Source organism: Saimiri boliviensis, chromosome 8, assembly GCF_048565385.1.
Source record: "Saimiri boliviensis isolate mSaiBol1 chromosome 8, mSaiBol1.pri, whole genome shotgun sequence".
In the NCBI taxonomy this organism is placed as follows: Eukaryota; Metazoa; Chordata; class Mammalia; order Primates; family Cebidae; genus Saimiri; species Saimiri boliviensis.
In genome coordinates, this window is record NC_133456.1 from 41404267 (window position 1) to 41425282 (window position 21016).

Below are 21016 nucleotides of genomic sequence, written 5' to 3' on the forward strand. Positions count from 1 at the left end.
AGTTGGCCAGGCTCACTGGCTCACACTTGTAATACCGGCACTTTGGGAGGCTGAGGCAGGTGAATCACCTGAGGTCAGGAGTTCAAGATCGGCCTGGCCATCAAGGTGAAACCCCTTCTCTACTAAAAATACAAAAATTAGCTGGGCGTGGCGGGCAGGTGCCTATAATCTCAGCTACTTGGGAGGTTGAGGCAGGAGAATCACTTGAACCCGGGAGATGGAGGTTGCAGTGAGCCAAGCTCATGCCACTGCACTCCAGCCTGCTCAACAAGAGTGAAAGTCTGTCTCAAAAAAAAAAAAAAAAGTGTGACGCACGAGACACAGAACTTGGCATGTAGAAAGTAGGCAATAATAATTAAAAGGTTTGGAGTCCTTGTCCTGTAAGAAATTTATTTATTTATTTATTCTTGAGACGCAGTTTCACTGTGCCCAGGCTGGAGTACAATGGCACTCGGCTCACTGCAGCTGCCGCCTCCTGGGCTCAAGTGATTCTCATGCCTTAGCTTCCTGAGTAGCTGGGATTATGAGCATGCACCATCACACCCAGGTAATTTTTGTATTATTAGCAGAGATTGGGTTTCACCATGTTGGCCAGGCTGGTCTCGAACTCCTGAACTCAAGTGATTCACCCATCTCAGCCTCCCAAAGTGCTGAAATAACAGGCACAAGTCACTGCACTTATCCCTCTAAAAAATCTTGAGGATAACTTAATTCCGCTTTTCTCCAACTCCTGCTCTTCTTAGCTTGCTGTTTTTGCTTTTATCTCCAGTGTCTGCTATCACAAGTCACCTTCCTTTTTGGCTTGAATTCTTTTCTTCCTCCCCCATCTTCCCATTTCCAGAAGTATTCTAGATCCTATTTTTTTTTTTTTTTTTTTTTTTTGAGACGGAGTTTCGCTCTTGTTACCCAGGCTGGAGTGCAATGGCGCGATCTCGGCTCACCGCAACCTCCGCCTCCTGGGTTCAGGCAATTCTCCTGCCTCAGCCGCCTGAGTAGCTTGGATTACAGGCATATGCCACCATGCCCAGCTACTTTTTTGTATTTTTAGTAGAGACGGGGTGTCACCCTGTTGACCAGGATGGTCTCGATCTCTTGACCTTGTGATCCACCCGCCTCGGCCTCCCAAAGTGCTGGGATTACAGGCTTGAGCCACCGCGCCCGGCTCTAGATCCTATTTTATTCCGGCTAACTGGTATGGTAGGGCGCATCATTCATCATACAGGGAAACCAGCCAGAAGGTAGACCTGAAACTGAAATTGGCATATCCTCTGCTCTTCAAGCTACATTTTTTTTTTTTTTTTGAGACGGAGTTTCGCTCTTGTTGCCCAGGCTGGAGTGCAATGGCGCCATCTCGGCTCACCGCAACCTCCGCCTCCCGGGTTCAGGCAATTCTCCTGCCTCAGCCTCCTGAGTAGCTGGGATTACAGGCACGCACCACCATGCCCGGCTAATTTTTAGTATTTTTTTTTTTTTTTTGAGACGGAGTTTTGCTCTTGTTACCCAGGCTGGAGTGCAATGGCACAATCTCGGCTCACTGCAACCTCCGCCTCCTGGTCTCAGGCAATTCTCCTGCCTCAGCCTCCTAAATAGCTGGGATTACAGGCACGCGCCACCATGCCCAACTAGTTTTATTGTATTTTTAGTAGAGATGGGGTTTCACCAGGTTGACCAGGATGGTCTCGATCTTTCGACCTCCTGATCCACCCGCCTCGGCCTCCCAAAGTGCTGGGATCACAGGCTTGAGCCACCGCGCCCGGCCTAATTTTTAGTAGTTTTAGTAGAGACAGGGTTTCACCATGTTGACCAGGATGGTCTCGATCTCTTGACCTCATGATCCACCCGCCTCGGCCTCCCAAAGTGCTGGGATTACAGGCTTGAGCCACCGCACCCGGCCTTTTTTTTTTTTTTTTGAGACAGTCTTGCTTTGTAGCCCAGGCTTGAGTGCAGTGGTGCAATCTCGGCTCACTGCAACCTCCGCCTCCTGGGTTCAAGCAAGTCTCCTGCCTCAGCCTCCCAAATAGCTGGGACTAAAGGCATGTGCCACCATGCCTGGCTAATTTTTTGTATTTTTAGTAGAGACCAGAGTTCACCATGCTAGCCAGGATGGTCTTGATCTCCTGACCTTGCGATCCACCCGCCGCAGCCTCTCAAAGTGCTGGGATTACAAGTATGAGCCACTGTACCTGGCCCTCAAGCTACATTTATTTCTTTCTGTAGGGACAGTGGGTACCTTTTAATAATTTGTGCAAAGGGATTGTCCAGCCATAAAGTTGTGTGCCTGGGGGTACTGCCTCCCTAAAGATGACACCTCTTTCTAATTTTTGCTAATATGCCGTATGGGCTAATATCATCTCACAGTGACTTATCAGTTTATATTTCTCTTCATTCTGTACTTATTAAGCATCTGCTGTGATCCCGAGATATGTCTAGCTGCTGTGTATACTGTGCTAAACACACACATATTCTCGTTTTACAGTCCAATTGGAGCGATCACACCACATACACTGCTTATTTACAGATATGTAAGTCCACTGTGACTGCTCCTTTCTCTCAATGTTAGACGCTCCATAAATGTACAACTTGTTTTACTGCAAATATACCAGCTCCCTAACTAAATTGTTCCTTACACTTTTAAACAGACGCTTGTCTGTTTCCTATAGCCGAGGCAGTACAATGTGGTGGTTAGGTAAATGGGCTGTAAGTCAGTCAGAATACCTGGGTCCATGACTTGGCTGTGGGTAAGTTACGATATTTAACCCCATAAGCTTCAGTTATCTCGCCTGTGAATAAGAAAAGCAAATGGAAGGTAAACATTAATAGTGCACTTAAGAGTAAATGTATTAATATATGTAAACCACCTAGCAAAATCTTGGACACAAATCATGCATTTCAAAATGGCAACCATCCTCATTCGTTGTGTTATAATTTGTAAAATTAGATCATAGTGTCTTGTAGTCTATGTTTTTGTGCATTTCATTCAATTGATTTGTGAGCAGAATGTAAGAAGAAAATCAAGTGTGACTTGCTGAGAGGTTGTGGTAGGGTGCTATCTTGATTTTTGCTGTCTATATTTGTTTTTCCTTTCCAGGTGTCAGGTGGTGTGTGGTCCATGGTCAGCTTCTCTCGGCAGACACAAAGGGTTGGGTACGCCTGCAGTTTCATGCAGGTCAGGCCTGGGTGCCTTCCACTCGCAGGAGGATGATTTCTCTCTTCTTGTTACCTGCCTGCATTTTCCCATCCCCAGGCATAGAAGATAATATGTTATGCCCTGACTGTGCTAAGAGGTAATCCTTAAGTATCTTGTTAAGCATGGCACACAGAAAAGTAGATGTATAGATGGATTTCTAAATAATTTAGCAGTAGAAAGCAGAGGGCAAACATGCTGTTTTCTTAATTTGCCGCATATATCAGGCAAAAATAAGACGCAAAAAGAACTCACTAGTGGATTACAACTCAATAAATGTGGCTTTTTTTTTTTTTTTGAATGGGGTTTTGCTCTTGTCATCCAGGCTGGAGTGCAATGCGTGATCTCTGTTCACTGCAACTCTGCCTCCTAGGTTCAAATGATTCTCCTGCCTCAGGCTCCCGAGTAGCTGGGATTACAGGTGCCAGCCATCACACCTGGCTAATTTTTGTATTTTTAATAGAGTGGGGGGTTTCACCATATTGGCCAGGCTGGTCTTGAACTTCTGACCTCAGGTGATCTGCCTGCCTTAGCCTCCAAAAGTGCTAGGATTACAGATGTGAGCCACCGCACCCCGCCTCAATCTGGCTGGTGGCCTTAACAAAGCATCTGACAAGTCAGTACCTGATTTCTGCCTCAGTTTTAGAGACTTGTTCTAAAGGAAAAAAACAAACATTAGAGTTCTTACTACATGTCTGATACTCACCTTGGAAGGCAAAACCAAAATCCATTTAGCATTCTCAACTAAAAATGAGTAACGGGGCCGGGCGCGGTGGCTCACACCTGCAATCCCAGCACTTTGGGAAGCCAAGGCAGGCAGATCATCTGAGGTCAGGAGTTTGAGACCAGCCTGGCCAACATGGTGAAACACCGTCTCTACCGAAAATGAAAAAATAAAATAAATAAAAGAATATGACATACTGGCCGGGCGCGGTGGCTCACGTCTGTAATCCCAGCACTTTGGGAGGCCAAGGCGGGTGGATCACGAGGTCAAGAGATTGAGACCATCCTGGTCAACAAGGTGAAATCCCGTCTCTACTAAAAATACGAAAATTAGCTAGGCATGGTGGCACGCGCCTGTAGTCCCAGGTACTCGGGAGGCTGAGGTAGGACAATTGAGTGAACTCAGGAGGCGGAGGTTGCGGTGAGCCGAGATCGTGCCATTGCACTCCAGCCTGGGTAACAAGAGCGAAACTCCATCTCAAAAAAAAAAAAAAAGAATATGGCATACTTAGAAACTGTCAATAAGTCAGTGTAATTGAAGCTTATATTGACAAATGAGTTTTTGTTTTTTCTTTTTTTTGAGACGGAGTTTCGCTCTTGTTACCCAGGCTGGAGTGCAATGGCACGATCTTGGCTCACCGCAGCCTCCGCCGCCTGGGTTCAGGCAATTCTCCTGCCTCAGCCTCCTGAGTAGCTGGGATTACAGGCACGCACCACCATGCCTAGCTAATTCTTTATTTATTTATTTATTTATTTTTTTGAGACGGAGTTTCGCTCTTGTTACCCAGGCTGGAGTGCAATGGCGCGATCTCGGCTCACCGCAACCTCCGCCTCCTGGGCTCAGGCAATTCTCCTGTCTCGGCCTCCTGAGTAGCTGGGATTACAGGCACGCGCCACCATGCCCAGCTAATTTTTTGTATTTTTAGTAGAGACGGGGTTTCACTATGTTAACCAGGATGGTCTCGATCTCTTGACCTCGTGATCCACCCGCCTCGGCCTCCCAAAGTGCTGGGATTACAGGCTTGAGCCACCGCGCCCGGCCGGCAAATGAGTTTTTTATATCTACATTATCCTGTAGATAATTATCTCTCAGTAATATTTGGGACACAGATTTGTGTGAGAATATAACAATAACTACATACTCTCAGGAAAATATATATACACATAAACACGGCTTTTGACTAGAATTCCTGATGTCCAGCCATGAATATAAAAATTTCAGTTTTTGGTGATAAAATTAGTCAGAAGTGATATGAGAGAGGTGCGGAGAGAAATTAAGGGCTTTTTTTAGAACGTGGGTTAAATCTTGTAGCAGACTAGATGGGAGCATAAATAAGAGATTAGTAACTCAGGAAAGAGATAATTCATTACACTGACAAAGCATTTAATGAGGAATAAGACAAATGTAAGATGTAGGAGTAAAGAGAATAAGATGCTCTAAGACGCTATTTTAGAAGTGGAGGAAACAGAATTCCAATTCAGTGGAGAAGAATCTATGGTACTTGGGACATGTTCTAGAGTTCTGAGAGAAGTATGCATTAGAGCTAAACATCTTTGGCAGTCATCAGCACATAACATTGTGGATAAGAGTGTGTATGAAGGCCGGGCGCGGTGGCTCAAGCCTGTAATCCCAGCACTTTGGGAGGCCGAGGCAGGCGGATCACGTGGTCAAGAGATCGAGACCATCCTGGTCAACATGGTGAAACCCCGTCTCTACTAAAAATACAAAAAGTTAGCTGGGCATGGTGGCGCGTGCCTGTAATCCGAGCTACTCAGGAGGCTGAGGCAGGAGAATTGCCTGAACCCAGGAGGCAGAGATTGCGGTGAGCCGAGATCGCGCCATTGCACTCCAGCCTGGGTAATGTGCGAAACTCCGTCTCAAAAAAAAGAAAGAGACCGATGATGGCGTTTTTGAGAGCAGATTGAGAGGATGGGTAACTTGGAGTAGAACATGTTCAGAACTAGAAGCAGGACATACTGATCGTCTTCATTAGTGAGCTTGGTAGGAAGAGAGAACAGTTAGTTAAGGCAGTGAGCTCAAGGGAGGTTCCTTTCTGTGCTTTCTCTCTTTTCCCCCATCATTAACTCTACTCATCTTCCCTCCTTCCCTTTTTTCTTTCTACTTTCTCTCTTCCTTTTTTTTTTTTTTTGTTTTTTTTTGAGACGGAGTTTCGCTCTCGTTACCCAGGCTGGAGTGCAATGGCACGATCTCGGCTCACCGCAACCTCCGCCTCCTGGGTTCAGGCAATTCTCCTGCCTCAGCCTCCTGAGTAGCTGGGATTACAGGCACGCGCCACCATGCGCAGCTAATTTTTGTATTTTTAGTAGAGACGGGGTTTCACCATGTTGACCAGGATGGTCTTGATCTCTTGACCTTGTGATCCATCCGCCTCGGCCTCCCAAAGTGCTGGGATTACAGGCTTGAGCCACCGTGCCCAGCCTTCTTTTAAAATTTTTTAAAAATGAAAATCGGTAAGTGTATGTGAGTGGGAAGGAGCTGCATGAAGATGCGAACGGACAGTATAAAGATGAAGGAAGCTGGGCATGGTGGCTTACGCCTGCAATCCCGGTACTTAGCTGGGCCAAGGCAGGTGGATTACTTGAGCTCAGGAATTTGGGACTAGTCTGGGAAACATGGTGAAACTGTGTCTCTAGAAAAAAAAAAGAAAAAAATCTGGGTGTGGTTTCAGGCACCTGTGGTCTTAGCTACTAGGGAGGCTGAGGCTGAGGTGGGAGGATCGCCTGAGCCCGGGAAGTCATGCCACTGCACTCCAGCCTGGATGGCAGAATGAGAACCTGTCTCAAAAAAAAAAAAAAAAAAAAAAAGGAAGTGAGATCCATTGCAGTATGTGGAATGTGAGTTCTGAGAATAAGTGAACAACGCTTTTCCTTTCTTTACTACATAAAGTCTTTTTTTGCACCATTCCTAGGTTTTAGGGCAAACAACTCAGGAACTCCAGAAGTGCATTCTTTATTTTATTGGTCATTTTTGTATTATTTATTTATTTTAAGAAAAAGAATAAAGAAGATGAAGAAAGAGAAAGAGGAAGAGGGAGAGAGGATGGGGGTATTGCTTTATTGCCCGGGCTAGAATGCAATCTAAATATGGGTATGCCTATAATTGTCCTTAATAATGGAGATATAAAAGAAAATGAGGGAAGAGAATAACAAACAAGGAGCCAACCAACATTTCGTTTAAACTTCTAAGTTGATAGGATGTGGTACTGATAAGAGTGTATATTTTGTATATTTAAAGTGGAGAGTTCTATAAATGTTAATTACATTTACTTGTTCCAGATCTGAGTTCAAGTCCTGCATATCGTTGTTAATTTTCTGTCTCATTGATCTGTCTAATATTAATGTTGAAGTCTCCCACTATTATTATGTGGGAGTCTAAGTCTCATTTTATAAATCTTGTATGTCTGCGTATTCCTGTATTGGGTGCGTATATATTTAGGCTCTTTAGCTCTTCTTGTTGTTGCATTGATCCTTTTATCATTATATAATGTCCTTCTTTGCTTCTTTTGATGTTTGTTGCTTAATTGTAACTTCTGCTTTTTATTTATTTATTTTAGCTCTCTGTTTGGTTGGTAAATCCTTCTCCATCCCTTGTTTTGAGTCTTTGTGTATCCTTGAATAGTGAGATGGGTCTGGATGCAGCATACTGATGGGTTTTAGTTTTTTATTCACATTGCCTGTCTGTCTTTGGATTGGGGGATTTAGTCAATTTAAATTTAGAATTAATAATAATATATGTGAGTTTAATACTGCCATTTAATATTAGCTGGCTATTTTGCCCATTAGTTGATGTAAATTCTTCATTATATTGATGCTCTTTTTGGTATTTTTTTAGAAAGGCTGATACTGTTCCTTTCTATGTGTAGTGGTTCTTTCAGAAGCTCTGGTAAAGCAGGCCTGGTAGTGATGAAATCTGAGTGCTTGCTTATTCACAAAAAAACTTTATTTTTCCTTCACTTGTGAAGCTTAGTTTGGCTGGATGTGAAATTCTGGGTTGAAAGTTCTTTTCTTTAAGATGTTGAATATTGGTCCCCGCTCTCTTCTGGCTTGTAGGGTTTCTGCTGAGAGATCTGCTGTAAGTCTGATAGGCTTCCCTTTGTGGGTAACCCGACCTTTCTCTCTGGCTGCCCTTAGTATTTTCTCTTTCATTTTAACCCTGGTGAATCTGATGATTATGTGCCTTGGAGTTGCTCTTCTTGAGGAATATCTCTGTGGTGGTCTCTGTATTACCTGGAGTTGAATATTACCCTGCCTTACTAGGTTCGGAAAATTTTCCTGAATAATATCCTGAAGCGTATTTTCCAGCTTGGATTCATTCTCTTCGTCACATTCAGGTACACCTACCAAGCATAGATTAGGTCTTTTCACATAGTCCCATATTTCTTGGAGACTTTGCTCGTTCCTTTTTATCCTTTTTTCTCTAATCTTATCTTCTTGTTTTATTTCACTGAGTTGGTCTTCGACCTCTAATATCCTTTCTTCTGCTTGATCAATTTGGCTGTTAAAACTTGTGCATATTTCACGAAGTTCTCGTATTGTGTTTTTCAGCTCCATCAATTCACTTATATTCCTCTCTAAATTGTGTATTCTTGTTAACATTTCGTCAAATCTTTTTTCAAAGTTCTTAGTTTCTTTGGATTGGGTTAAAACAAGTTCTTTTGTTTGTTTGTTTTTTTTGAGACCGAGTTTCGCTCTTGTTACCCAGGCTGGAGTGCAATGGCGCGATCTCGGCTCACCGCAACCTCCGCCTCCTGGGTTCAGGCAATTCTCCTGCCTCAGCCTCCTGAGTAGCTGGGATTACAGGCACGCGCCACCATGCCCAGCTAATTTTTTGTATTTTTAGAAGAGACGGGGTTTCACCATGTTGACCAGGATGGTCTCGATCTCTCGACCTCGTGATCCACCCGCCTCGGCCTCCCAAAGTGCTGGGATTACAGGCGTGAGCCACCGCGCCCGGCCCAAAACAAGTTCTTTTAATTCACAGAAGTTTCTCATTATCCACGTTTTGAAGCCTGCTTCTGTAATTGGAACACACTCGTTCTCCATCAAGCCTTGTTCCGTTGCTGATGAGGAACTGGGATCCCCTGCTGAGGGAGAGGCGTTCTGATCTTGGGTATTCTCAGCCTTTTTTGGCTGTTTTCTTCCCTTCGTTATAATTTTATCCATCTGTGGTCTTTGTATTTACCGTCTTTGTAATTGGGTTTCTGAGTGGACATCCAACTTACTGATTCTCAGCGCCGAAATCTGAGCAACCCACTGTGCCGACTAAATCAGCGGCGTTAAGATTGATGGTGCTTTTCTGACTCTGCACCAAGAACCGACGCTCCGAGGCGCCGGCAAAACCGCCTCGCCGGTCACAAGAGTTGCACTGGCGACCTGTGGGGCTCCTCTGCTGGGAATCTCCTGGTGCGTGAGCAACAAGAATTCATGTGAAGGTGTGGCGTCCTCTCGTTCTTTGCACTTTCACTGGGAGCTACAATCCCGAGATGCTAGTGATCAGCCATCTTGGATCTCTCTTTATTGGTCATTTTAAAGGGAGTGGTATGGAATGGTTTATCATATGGTAGCAATTTTTCACAGTTCTTTTCTGCTTGCCTTACAGGAATAAGAAGATGATGAGAAGATTAATGACAGTAGAGAAGTAGCAACGACCTGCTTGCATACAATGTAAGAGACCGGATTTATAAAAGTCTCTTGTCTGTTCTCTATCAGGAAGGACAAATGGTGGCGAGCCTGTAGATGACTTGCATCCCAATCATTGCCATGCAGCGTCCACCGTCTCCTGATGCCTTGAGTACTGACTTACTAAATATTTAGCTGTACAGAATACAGTTTGGTTTTGTTTTAATTAATAGACTCTTTTTTGAAACTGAAAACTTAAGTGAAAAGTGTAGAGTTTCCGTGTATTCCCATGTACACAGTGCTGTACTCCCCCTCCAGTTTCCTCTGTTATTAACTTGCATCAGCATGCTACATTTTTTACAATCGATGAGGCAGAGTTGGGTGTGGTGGTGTTCACCTGCAGCCCCAGCTACCTTGGAGGCTAAGTCAGGAGGATCACTTGCGCCCAGGAGGAGTTCCAGGTTGTAGTGCTGTATGATCACACCTGTAAATTGCCACTGCTTTCCAGCCTGCGCAGCATAGTCTCTTAAAAAAAAATATGAGTCAATATTGATACGTTATTATTATTTTTTGAGATGAAGTCTCGCTCTTGTCACCCAGGCTGGAGTGCAACAGCAGGATTTCGGCTCACTGCAACCTCCACCTCCCATGTTCAAGTGATTCTCTCTCTCTTTTTTTTTTTTTTTTCATTTTTTTTTAGATAAAGATGGGGTTTTCCTATGTTGGCCAGATTGGTCTTGAACTCCTGACCTCAGGTTGTTCACCCGCCTTGGCCTCCCAAAGCACTGGGATTACAGGTGTGAGCCACTGTGTCTGGCCTCTTTTTCTTTTTTAAAAATTAGTTTATATTAGAGACAGGGTCTGGCTCTGTCACTCAGGCTGGAGTACAGTGGCATGACCTCAGCTCACTGCAATCTCTGCCTCCCGGGTTCAAACCATCCTCTCATCTCAGCCTCCTAAGTGGCTGGGACTACAGGCACACACCTCCGCGCCTGGCTAATTTAAAAAAAAATTTCAGTGGAGACAGGGTTTCACCATGTTGCTCAGGCGACCAGCCTGGTTCAAAACGATTGAACTCCTGAGCTCAAACAGTCCACCCACCTCAGCCTTCCAAAGTGCAGGGATTGTAGGTGTGAGCCACAGTGCCTGGCTATTTTATTATTATTATTATTTTTGAGATGGAGTTTTGCTCTTGCTGCCCATGCTTTAGTGTAATAGCACAATCTTGGCTCAATTCAACCTCTGTGCCCGGGTTAAAGTGATTCTCCTGCCTCACCCTTCCGGGTAGCTGGGATTACAGGCATGCACCACCATACTCAGCTAATTTTGTATTTTGAGTACAGATGGAGTTCTTCCACGTGGGTCAGGCTGGTCTTGAACTCCTAACTTCAAGTGATCACCTGCCTTGGCCTCCCAGAGTGTTGGGATTACAGGTGCGAGCCACTGCACCTGGCCTTATTTTTTTATTTTTTTATAGAGATGCGATCTCACCATGTTTCCCAGGCTGGTCAAACTTCTGGACGCAAGCCATCCTCCCACCTCAGGCTCCCTGAGTGCTGGGATTACAGGCATGAGCCAGCGTGCCTGGCCCATCATAGCTTTGCCATTTCCGGAATGTTGTATATACTTGGTATTGTACAGTGGACCTGTAACAGTGTGCAGCCTTTACATATTGGCTTTCATGTAGCAATATGTAGTGAAGATTCCTCCATGTGTTGTCATGGCCTGGTAGCTCATTGCTGCCAAAGTGTTTTTAAAAGTGGCTGTAGCATTGTGTATTCCCATCAGTAATGAATGAGACTTCTTGTGGCACCATATCCTTGTTAGTATTTGGTATTGTTTTGGATTTTAGCCATTCTAATAGGTGTGTCATATTATCTCATTGTTTTTCCACACTTGATCTTAGCCAAAAGGCCGACAAGTGCTAAGTATCTAATTTTTTTTTTTTTTTTTTTTGAGACAGAGTCTCACCCCATCACCCAGGCTGGAGTGCAGTGGTGTGATCTCGGCTCACTGCAACCTTTGCCTCCTAGGTTCAAGTGATTCTCGTGCCTAAGCCTCCAGATTTTCTGGGACCACAGGCACGTGCTACCATGCCTGGCTAATTTTTGTATTTTTAATAGAGACGGGATCTCACCATGTTGGCCGGGCTGGTCTCAAACTCTTGACCTCAGGTGATTTGCCTGCCTCTGCCTCACAAAGGGCTGGGATTACAGGTGTGAGCCACTGTGCACAGTCAGCATCTCATTGTTTTAATTTAAAATTCCCTAATGATATGAAGTAGAGCATCTTTTTATATGTTTATTTGCCATCTCTATATCTCCTTTGGTGCGCTGTCTAGTCAGGTCTTTTGCACAATTTTTATTTTTTAACTTATTCTTTCTTTTTTATTGAGAGAAGGTCTTGCTCTTTAACTCAGGCTGGAGTGCTGCGACGTGATCATGGCTCACTGCAGCCTCGACCTGGCTCCTCCCACCTCAGTCTCCTGAGTAGTTAGGACCACAGGCACACATTACCATCCCTGGCTAATTTTTCTTTCTTTCTTTCTTTTTTTTTTTTGGTAGAGACGAGGTTTTGCTGTGTTGTCCAGGCTGATTGATCTCAGACTCCTGGGCTCAAATGATCCACCAGCTTTAGCCTCCCAAAATGCTAGAACGTTGACTGGCCTTTGTGCACGTTTTTTAATTGGGTTGTCTTCCTTCTGAGTTTTTTTATTTTATTTTATTTTATTTTATTTTATTTTTAATCCTTCTGAGTTTTAAGAGCTCTTTGTATATTTTGAATAACATATCTATCAGATATATCTTTTGCAGATAATTTTCTCATTTTTCTTTCCTTCTTTTTAAATGTCACTTTATTCTTGTTTGTAAGGTTTCCAAAGAGAAGCCCAACGTAATTCTTATCTTTGTTCCTTTATAGTTAGGGTGTTTTTTTCTCTTACTTCGAGATCTTCTATTTGTCTTTGTTTTTCTGCAGTTTGAGTATGACATGCCTAGGTGTTGAATTTTTGGTTTTTATCCTGCTTCCTGTCTCTGAGCTTCTTGGATCTGTGGTTTTGTATATGCCATTAATTTTGGGATATTTTCAGTCATGTCTTCACATATTTCTACTCCTTTCTCTTTTCTGGTATTTTCATTACATATATGAAACTTTTTTGTAATTCCCTCACAATTCTTGGATATTTAGTTCTGTCTTTTTTTTTTTTTTTTGAGCTGGAGTATCCCTCTGTCACCCAGGCTGGAGTGCAGTGGCTCGATCTCGGCTCACTGCAACCTCCACCTCCTGGGTTCAAGCAGTTCTCTGCCTCAGCCTCCTGCGTGGCTGGGATTACAGGCACCTGCCATCATGCCCAGCTAATTTTTGTATTTTTAGTAGAGATGGGGTTTCACCATCTTGCCCAGGCTGGTCTTGAACTCCTAACCTTCTGATCCACCTGCCTTGGCCTCACAAAGTGCTGGGATTACAGGTGTGAGCCACCACGCCCGGCCAGCACTTTTCATTTCTGTTAGTATTTTCTTCTAATTTCTGTCACTTTATTTTGATTCTTACAGTTTCTGTCTTCCCACTTGCATTACTCATTTGTTTTGTATCTTGTCCACTTTTCCTGTTAGAGCCCTTAGCGTATTAATCAACACCGTTGTAAATTCCTGGTCTGATAATTCCAACGTCTCTGCCATATTTTAGTCTGGATCTGATGCTTGCTGGGTCTTCAAATGATCCACCCGCCTCATTTATATTTATAAAAATAAATATATATTTTGTCTCTCCTCCCACCTCTCTCTCTCTCCATATATATATACATATATATATAACTATATGTTTATATTTATAAAAATAAATATTTATTTTTATAAATATAAACATATATATATAGAGAGAGTGAGAGAGAGGTGGCAGAGGAAAGACAAAATTTTTTTTTTTTTTTTTTTTTTTTTTTTGAGACGGAGTTTCGCTCTTGTTACCCAGGCTGGAGTGCAATGGCACGATCTCGGCTCACCGCAACCTCCGCCTCCTGGGTTCAGGCAATTCTCCTGCCTCAGCCTCCTGAGTAGCTGGGATTACAGGCACGTGCTACCATGCCCACCTAATTTTTTGTATTTTAGTAGAGACGGGGTTTCACCAAGTTGACCAGGATGGTCTCGATCTCTTGACCTTGCAATCCACCCGCCTCGGCCTCCCAAAGTGCTGGGATTACAGGCTTGAGCCACCGCGCCCGGCCGAAAGACAAAAATTTATGTGTGTGTATATATATGTGTGTGTGTGTGTGTCTGTGTATTTATAAACCAAACTTGTATAAAAGAAAGCCATGAAGGCCGAGGTGGGTGGATCACCTGAGGTCAGGAGTTAAGAGTTCAAGACCAGCCTGGCCATCATGGTGAAACCCCACCTTTAAAAAAAAAAAAGAAAGAGGCCGGGCGCGGTGGCTCAAGCCTGTAATCCCAGCACTTTGGGAAGCCGAGGCGGGCGGATCACGAGGTCAAGAGATCGAGACCATCCTGGTCAACATGGTGAAACCCCGTCTCTACTAAAAATACTAAAAATTAGCTGGGCATGGTGGCGTGTGCCTGTAATCCCAGCCACTCAGGAGGCTGAGGCAGGAGAATTGCCTGAACCCAGGAGGCGGAGGTTGCGGTGAGCCGAGATCGCGCCATCGCACTCCAGCCTGGTAACAAGAGCGAAACTCCGTCTCAAAAAAAAAAAAAAAAAGAAAGAAAGAAAGCCATGAGCAGGTGCGGTGGCTCACACCTGTAATCTCAGCACTCTGAGAGGCTGAGGTGGGTGGATTGTTTGAGGTCAGGAGTTCGAGACCAGCCTGGCCAACATGGTGAAACCCACATCTACTAAAAATGCAAAAATTAGCAGGGCGTGGTGTTGCGAGCAACTGTAGTTCCAGCTACTCTAGAGGCTGAGATAGGAGAATTGCTTGAACCCAGGAGGTAGAGGTTGCAGTGAGCTGAGATCCTGCCACTGAACTTCAGCCTAGGCGACAAAGCAAGACTCTGTCTCAAACAAATGATAAAAATAAGTAAATAAAAGGAAACCAGGATCTTGTTTTGTGGAGGTTTCTTCTTTTGGGCTTCTACTACATTAAGTTGTGATTAATATCTGCCTGTTTATCTCTCCAACATTGGAACAGCAGTTTGTCCTGTGACCTCAGTTCTCTGTTGGATTTAAAAAGAGTTCTTTCCCAGTTTGGTCAGCTGTTTTATTGCTAGATGAGAAATAATAATTTGTTCTTATTCCAAAACGAAGCTTATGCAAATACCAAATGGAAACATTTTTTTTTTTTTTTTTTTTTTTTTTTTTTGAGAAGTCTCTCTCTGTCACCCAGGCTGGAGTGCAGTGGCACGATCTCAGCTCACTGCATTCTCTGTCTCCTGGGTTCAAGTGATTCTCCTGCCTCAGACTCCGGAGTATTTGGGATTACAGACATATGCCGCCATGCCCGGCTTTTGTATTTTTAGTAGAGATGGGGTTTCACCATATTGCCCAGGCTGCTCTCAAACTCCTGACCTCGCAATCTACCCACTTCGGCCTCCCAAAGTGCTAACATTATAGGTGTGATCCACCGCACCTGGCCAATAAACAGTATTTTACAGAACTATCTCAATTAAAGCTAATTTAGTGAGTTATATATAAATGCCTAAGTTCAAGCAATGCTCCTGCCTCAGCCCCCCAAGTAGCTAGGACTACAGGCACTCACCACCAACCCCAGTTAATTTTTTTATTTTTTAGTGGAGATGGGGCTTCACCGTGTTGGCCAGGTTGGGCTTGATCTCTTGATCTTGTGATCCACCTTCCTTGGCCTCCCAAAGTGCTGGGATTATAGGCATGAGCCACCACGAGCAGCGAAACACCAGATTTCTTAATGGTTTGTAGGTGTAGGTCTTAGGGCTCAGGTCTCAGGTCTCAGGTTGGAACTTGTAAGTACTCTGTAGTGTGATACTTTTTTTTTTTTTTTTTTTTTTTTTGTTGAGTGATACTTTGATACCATGTGACTATCTTGCTCCTTCCTGACCACTCCTCATTGGAAGATTTTAGCATCCAATGGTTATCTATGTTTGAATCTATTATTATCAAAATATTACCCAAAATTTTGTAAAAAAAAAAATTTTTTTTAAAAGAGACAAAGTTTCACTCTGTTGCCCAGTCTGGAGTGCAGTGGTGGAATCTCGGCTCACTGCAACCTCCAACTCCTGGGTTCAAGTCATTCTCCTGCCTCAGCCTCCCAAGTAGCCAGGATTACCGTCATGTGCCACTACATCCAGCTAATTTTTGTATTTTTAGTAGAGATGGGGTTTTACCATGTTGGCCATGTTGGTCTTGAACTCCTGACCTTAGGTGATCCATCTGCCTCAGCCTCCCAAAGTGTTGGGATTACAGTTGTGAGCTACCACACCTCACCCCAAAATATTATAAGTTCTTATTCATTAGCTATTACTCCACAATTAAAAAAAAAACACAACTTTCCTTTTTCCTTTGAGTATCATTGTGGCCTCATAAATTAAAAATATTGTAAAGTTAATTTATCTTTTAATTTAAAAAATTGTTTTAATTTTAATTTTTTTCTCTTGAGACAGGGTCTCACTCTGTTTCCCAGGCTGGAGTTTAGGGTGGTGTGACCTTGGCTTACTGCGTCCTCTGCCTCCTACGTCAGCCTCCCTAGTAGCTGGGACTGCAAGTGTGCACCACGACACCCAACTAAGTTTTATACTTTTTGGTAGAGATGGGGTTTCACCGTGTTGGCTGGGCTGGAAAAATTGCTTTTAAATTTAAGTTTTTTGATTTGGTTTTGTTTTTTTACAGAGTCTTACTGTGTTGCCTAGGCTGGAGTGCAGTGGCGTGATCTTGGTTCAGTGCACCCTTTGCCTCCTGGGCTCAGGTGATCCTCCCACCTCAGCTTCCTGAGTTGCTGGGACTACAGGCATTCACCACCATGCTTGGTTAATTTTTTTTTTTTTTTTTGTATTTTTTGTAGAGATGGGTTGCCATTTTGCCCAGGCTGATCTTCAACTCCAGATTCAAGCCATCCTCCTGCCTTGGCTTCCCAAAGTGGTGGGATTACCCGCCTGAACCATGACGTTTGGCCTGTTTTTAAATTTACCTTTTATCTATGGCTATGACCAGTTATTATGCATTTAAAATACTATTGGGTTCAGTTAGTTCATGCTTTATTTAAAATTGTTACATGAATAATTAGCTTATATTTCACATATTGCTTTATCTGATTGTATAAAGACTATACTGGTCTCATTAAGAGAGTTTGGAAATGTTATCTTGTTTCTATTTTCTGGAACAAGTTGTATAAGAAGATGATTCAGTGCTAGAAAGGTCTGACATTTACATGTAAAGACATTTAGGCATGGATTTATATTGAGAGGAGGAAGTATGTGACTGTTATTTTGTTTCTTATTATTTTATTCAAGTTTTCTATTTCTTTTTATGCTACTTGTTTCATTTTACATTTTTCCAGAATTTTGTGTATTCCTTCCAAGTTTTCAAAGTTATCACCATATTTTTCCTCTGCTGTGTCAGTATTTTCCCTTTTTAGATTCCATATTTTCCCTTTTTAGATTCCATATTTTATTTATTTGACTTTCCTCTTGTTTACCTGCTCAGTCTTATTAGAGATTTATTCATCTTATTAATCTTTCCAAAGTACAATGTCCAGGAAGGGTTCTTCAGGAAGCTGGCTTTAAGACAGAGTATGGAGCAGAGTCCCCAAACCACAGGCAACGATATGGGTCCCGAAGTCCGCTTTGCTGGCTGACTGGCTGCTCGCTTCCTGCTGTGCAGCCCTGTTAGGAAGTGGGCATACAACAGAAAGTGGGCAGCGGGCAAGCGAGCAAAGCTTCATCTGTATTTACAACCACTCTCCATCGCTTACGCTACCACCTGAACTCCATCTCCTGTCAGATCAGTGGTGGCATTGGATTCTCATAGGAGCTCGAACTGTATTATAAATTGCACACACCAGGGATCTTGGTGCGCACTCATGATTATGAGAATCTAATGCTTGGTGATCAGTCATTGTCTCCCATTACCCCCAATGGGACTGTCTGGTTGTAGGAAAACATGCTCAGGGCTCCCACTGATTCTTCGTTATGGTGAGTTGTAAAATTATTTCATACAATGTAATAATAATGGAAATAAAATGCACAATAAGTGTAATGCACTTGAATTATCTAGAAACCAGCCCCACCATCTATGGAAAAATCACCTTGCATGAAACCAGCACTGGTTCCTGGTACCAAAAAGGTTGGGAACCGCTGCTGTGGAGTACAGGTGGTTAGGGAGTGCCTTTGGGATTGACACTTGGAGGGAAGAAGACAAGGTTAGGGAGAGGGAGAAGTCAGTTTGCAATGCAAGCCGAAATCAAAGCCTTGGCCAGCTACTAGGAAAGTTCTGGGTCTATAACATAAGAGTTGACTCATCTCTGGGCAAATGGCCATGCCGTATACCCTAGCCTGGTCAGTCACTGGTTGTAGAAAAGGCCATGACCTTGGGCAAGGGCGCTCTTGTAAATGCGGGGATGTCTCAGGGGCCCATAGCTGGAAGCTATCTCCTGACGACACTTGGGTCCAAGTCCATGAAGACCAGTTTCTGGTTTTGATCATTCTTTGCCTTGCTCTTTTGTCTTCTATCTCCTTCATTTCTGTCATTGTTTTCCTTCCTCTTTGGTTCATTGAATTTATTCAGTTGTTCTTTTCCTAGTGTTTTGGCCTGTTAGATTAGTTTTTCATATTCTCTGATCAATATTTTTTTTTTTTTTTTTTTCGGAGTTTCGCTCTCGTTACCCAGGCTGGAGTGCAATGGCGCGATCTCGGCTTACCGCAACCTCCGCCTCCTGGGTTCAGGCAATTCTCCTGCCTCAGCCTCCTGAGTAGCTGGGATTACAGGCACGCACCACCATGCCCAGCTAATTTTTTGTATTTTTAGTAGAGACGGGGTTTCACCATGTTGACCAGGATGGTCTCGATCTCTTGACCTCGTGATCCGCCCGCCTCAGCCTCCCAAAGTGCTGGGATTGCAGGCTTGAGCCACCGCGCCCGGCTTTTTTTTTTTTTTTTGAGACGGAGTTTCGCTCTTGTTACCCAGGCTGGAGTGCAATGGCGCAATCTCGGCTCACCTCAACCTCCGCCTCCTGGGTTCAGGCAATTCTCCTGCTTCAGCCTCCTGAGTAGCTGGGATTACAGGCACACGCCACCATGCCCAGCTAATTATTTTTTGTATTTTTAGTAGAGACGGGGTTTCACCATGTTGACCAGGATGGTCTCGATCTCTTGACCTTGTGATCCACCCGCCTTGGCCTCCCAAAGTGCTGGGATTACAGGCTTGAGCCACCGCGCCCGGCCTTGATCAATATTTTTAAAGCTAGAAGTTTCTTCGTAAGAACTACTTTAACAGAAGTTTCTTCATAAGAAGCACCGCACTCGGCCAGCTCTTGCATTTCTTTCATAATTTTATCTTGGGTTTGGGTTTGGCAGATTGGAAATAGCAAGGCATCTGCCAGATAGGAGGAGTCCTGAACAAGGAGTTCCTAGGTTCTTCCCTCTCTTCTGTCAGACAAAACAGGTAAATGCCCAAAATAAACTTAGGCTACCACAAAACACAGTAACTCTGCTCCTCAGCAAGCCAGCAGGATTCCCACCAGCTCCAGGATCACCCAAAGGTGAAAAAAAGACAGTATAGACTGTCATTCCTCTGTCTGAATGATGGTCTCTAAACCACTTTGCTCTTCTTTTCTGTTAAAGTATGTCTAATCCAGCCGGGTGCGGTGGCTCAAGCCTGTAATCCCAGCACTTTGGGAGGCCGAGGCGGGTGGATCACGAGGTCGAGAGATCGAGACCATCCTGGTCAACATGGTGAAACCCCGTCTCTACTAAAACTGCAAAAAATTAGCTGGGCATGGTGGCACGTGCCTGTAATCCCAGCTACTCAGGAGGCTGAGGCAGGAGAATTGCCTGACCCCAGGAGGCGGAGGTTGCGGTGAGCTGAGATCACGCCATTGCACTCCAGCCTGGGTAACAAGAGCGAAACTCCGTCTCAAAAAAAAAAAAAAAAAAAAAAGTATGTCTAATCCTCCCACAAAATAAATAGCTTCAGTTTTTGTACTCTTTCCGAAGATTTCTGTTTCATACCTATGTTGTTTTTAAACCCAGCTGCCTATAAGTTATCCTCGTAGTTCTCAGCTCTGTGCAGAAAGGAAAGAAGGGCAGATAAGGAAGGTGTTACGGTCCAAGTAAGCACTTAGGCTCATCCGTTACACTTCACTGCTCACATTTAGAACTCTGCAAGCTTGAGAATATGTGTGCTTGTGACCTGCAGTATATTCTGTGGAATTAAAACAAGGCAGTCTTGAATTCAGCCTATTGATGGCTAATGGCACAGTTGTCCAATAGGCAGACTGTTTAGAGTGAGCCCAAACTTACAGGGACAATAGAATAGGAATTTCCACATCGTATGTCACATGGAAGCTATGCCAGTGGAGTGCTTAGTTGGGCTCTCAGGACAGAATCGAGTTAGAGCAAAGTAGTATAACATTTGTCTTCTGAAAGTATCAGTAATCAATGGTCTTCTAGTATAAACATGTCTTGCCTAAAGACCGGCTTGAAGACCAACACAGGATTGAAAAACATGATATCATTAGTCTTTGAAATAAATAATGGTCTAATTTAGTAACCCAGTGAAAACCAATTCTGGCTATACTGTATTTATTGTCTAGTATTTCTGCCTGCCATTCTTTCTTCATTAAAAGTTAAGTTTGGGGCCGGGCGTGGTGGCCCATGCCTGTAATCCCTGCACTCACTTTGGGAGGCCAAGGTGGGTAGATTGCTTGAGGTCAGGGGTTTGAGACCAGCCTGGCCAACATGGTGAAACCCCATCTCTTAAAAAAAAGGTACATTTATTCCATTTCTTTTCCTATTGTAGTGCCACAAAACACCCTAACTCTCTTGACCACAAACTCAGTGTGTATAGCTCAAAGCTGCTCTTAAATACACCATTTCAAATTTGCTTCTAGGTACTAGAGAAGGTGGGATGTACTTTCAGACCATGTACCCTATTATGAAGGAATGGAAGAGGAGACAATTTGAATGAATCGTCCTGATCTACAAAACAGTCATAGTGACTAGGACTCCCCAGTGAAGATGGTTGACTGGTGACACAGCCCCATCTAGAGAGCCCCTTTCTGTATGCTTGAAAACCCATTAAAATAAAGTCACTGCAGTTGGCCTTATATTTGTTCATTCAGTGTGTGTTAAGGATCCATCAAGAAATCAGACTGTCTCTGGTGTTACAAACTGACTGTGGTTGGGGCCACAGACAAATGAGAAGCACTGCGGAGAGGACAGATAAGGGAGAGGTGCCTGACTCAAGCAAGGAAGGCACAAGAATAAATGGGTCCATCTGGACTTAACCCTAGAGGCCAGGGTGAGAACAAAAATGGTCTACATCTGTTCATGGTTT

General features: G+C 43.8%; 1 protein-coding gene across 3 annotated transcripts in view; it reads left to right on the top strand.

Annotated features, from left to right (window-relative positions):
* Window positions 1–20786, top strand: part of DPPA2 (developmental pluripotency associated 2) — a 31907-nt gene extending 11121 nt beyond the window's left edge. For all 3 annotated transcript variants that reach the window (XM_074404405.1, XM_039477496.2, XM_074404404.1), the window contains 3 exons: window positions 3089–3284; window positions 9528–9592; window positions 20571–20786. In XM_074404405.1, coding sequence (XP_074260506.1) covers window positions 3089–3284; window positions 9528–9570 — 239 coding nt within the window. In that variant the 3' untranslated portion in view covers window positions 9571–9592; window positions 20571–20786. The remainder of the gene's footprint in view (window positions 1–3088; window positions 3285–9527; window positions 9593–20570) is intronic.
* The last annotated feature ends 230 nt before the right edge of the window (window positions 20787–21016 follow it).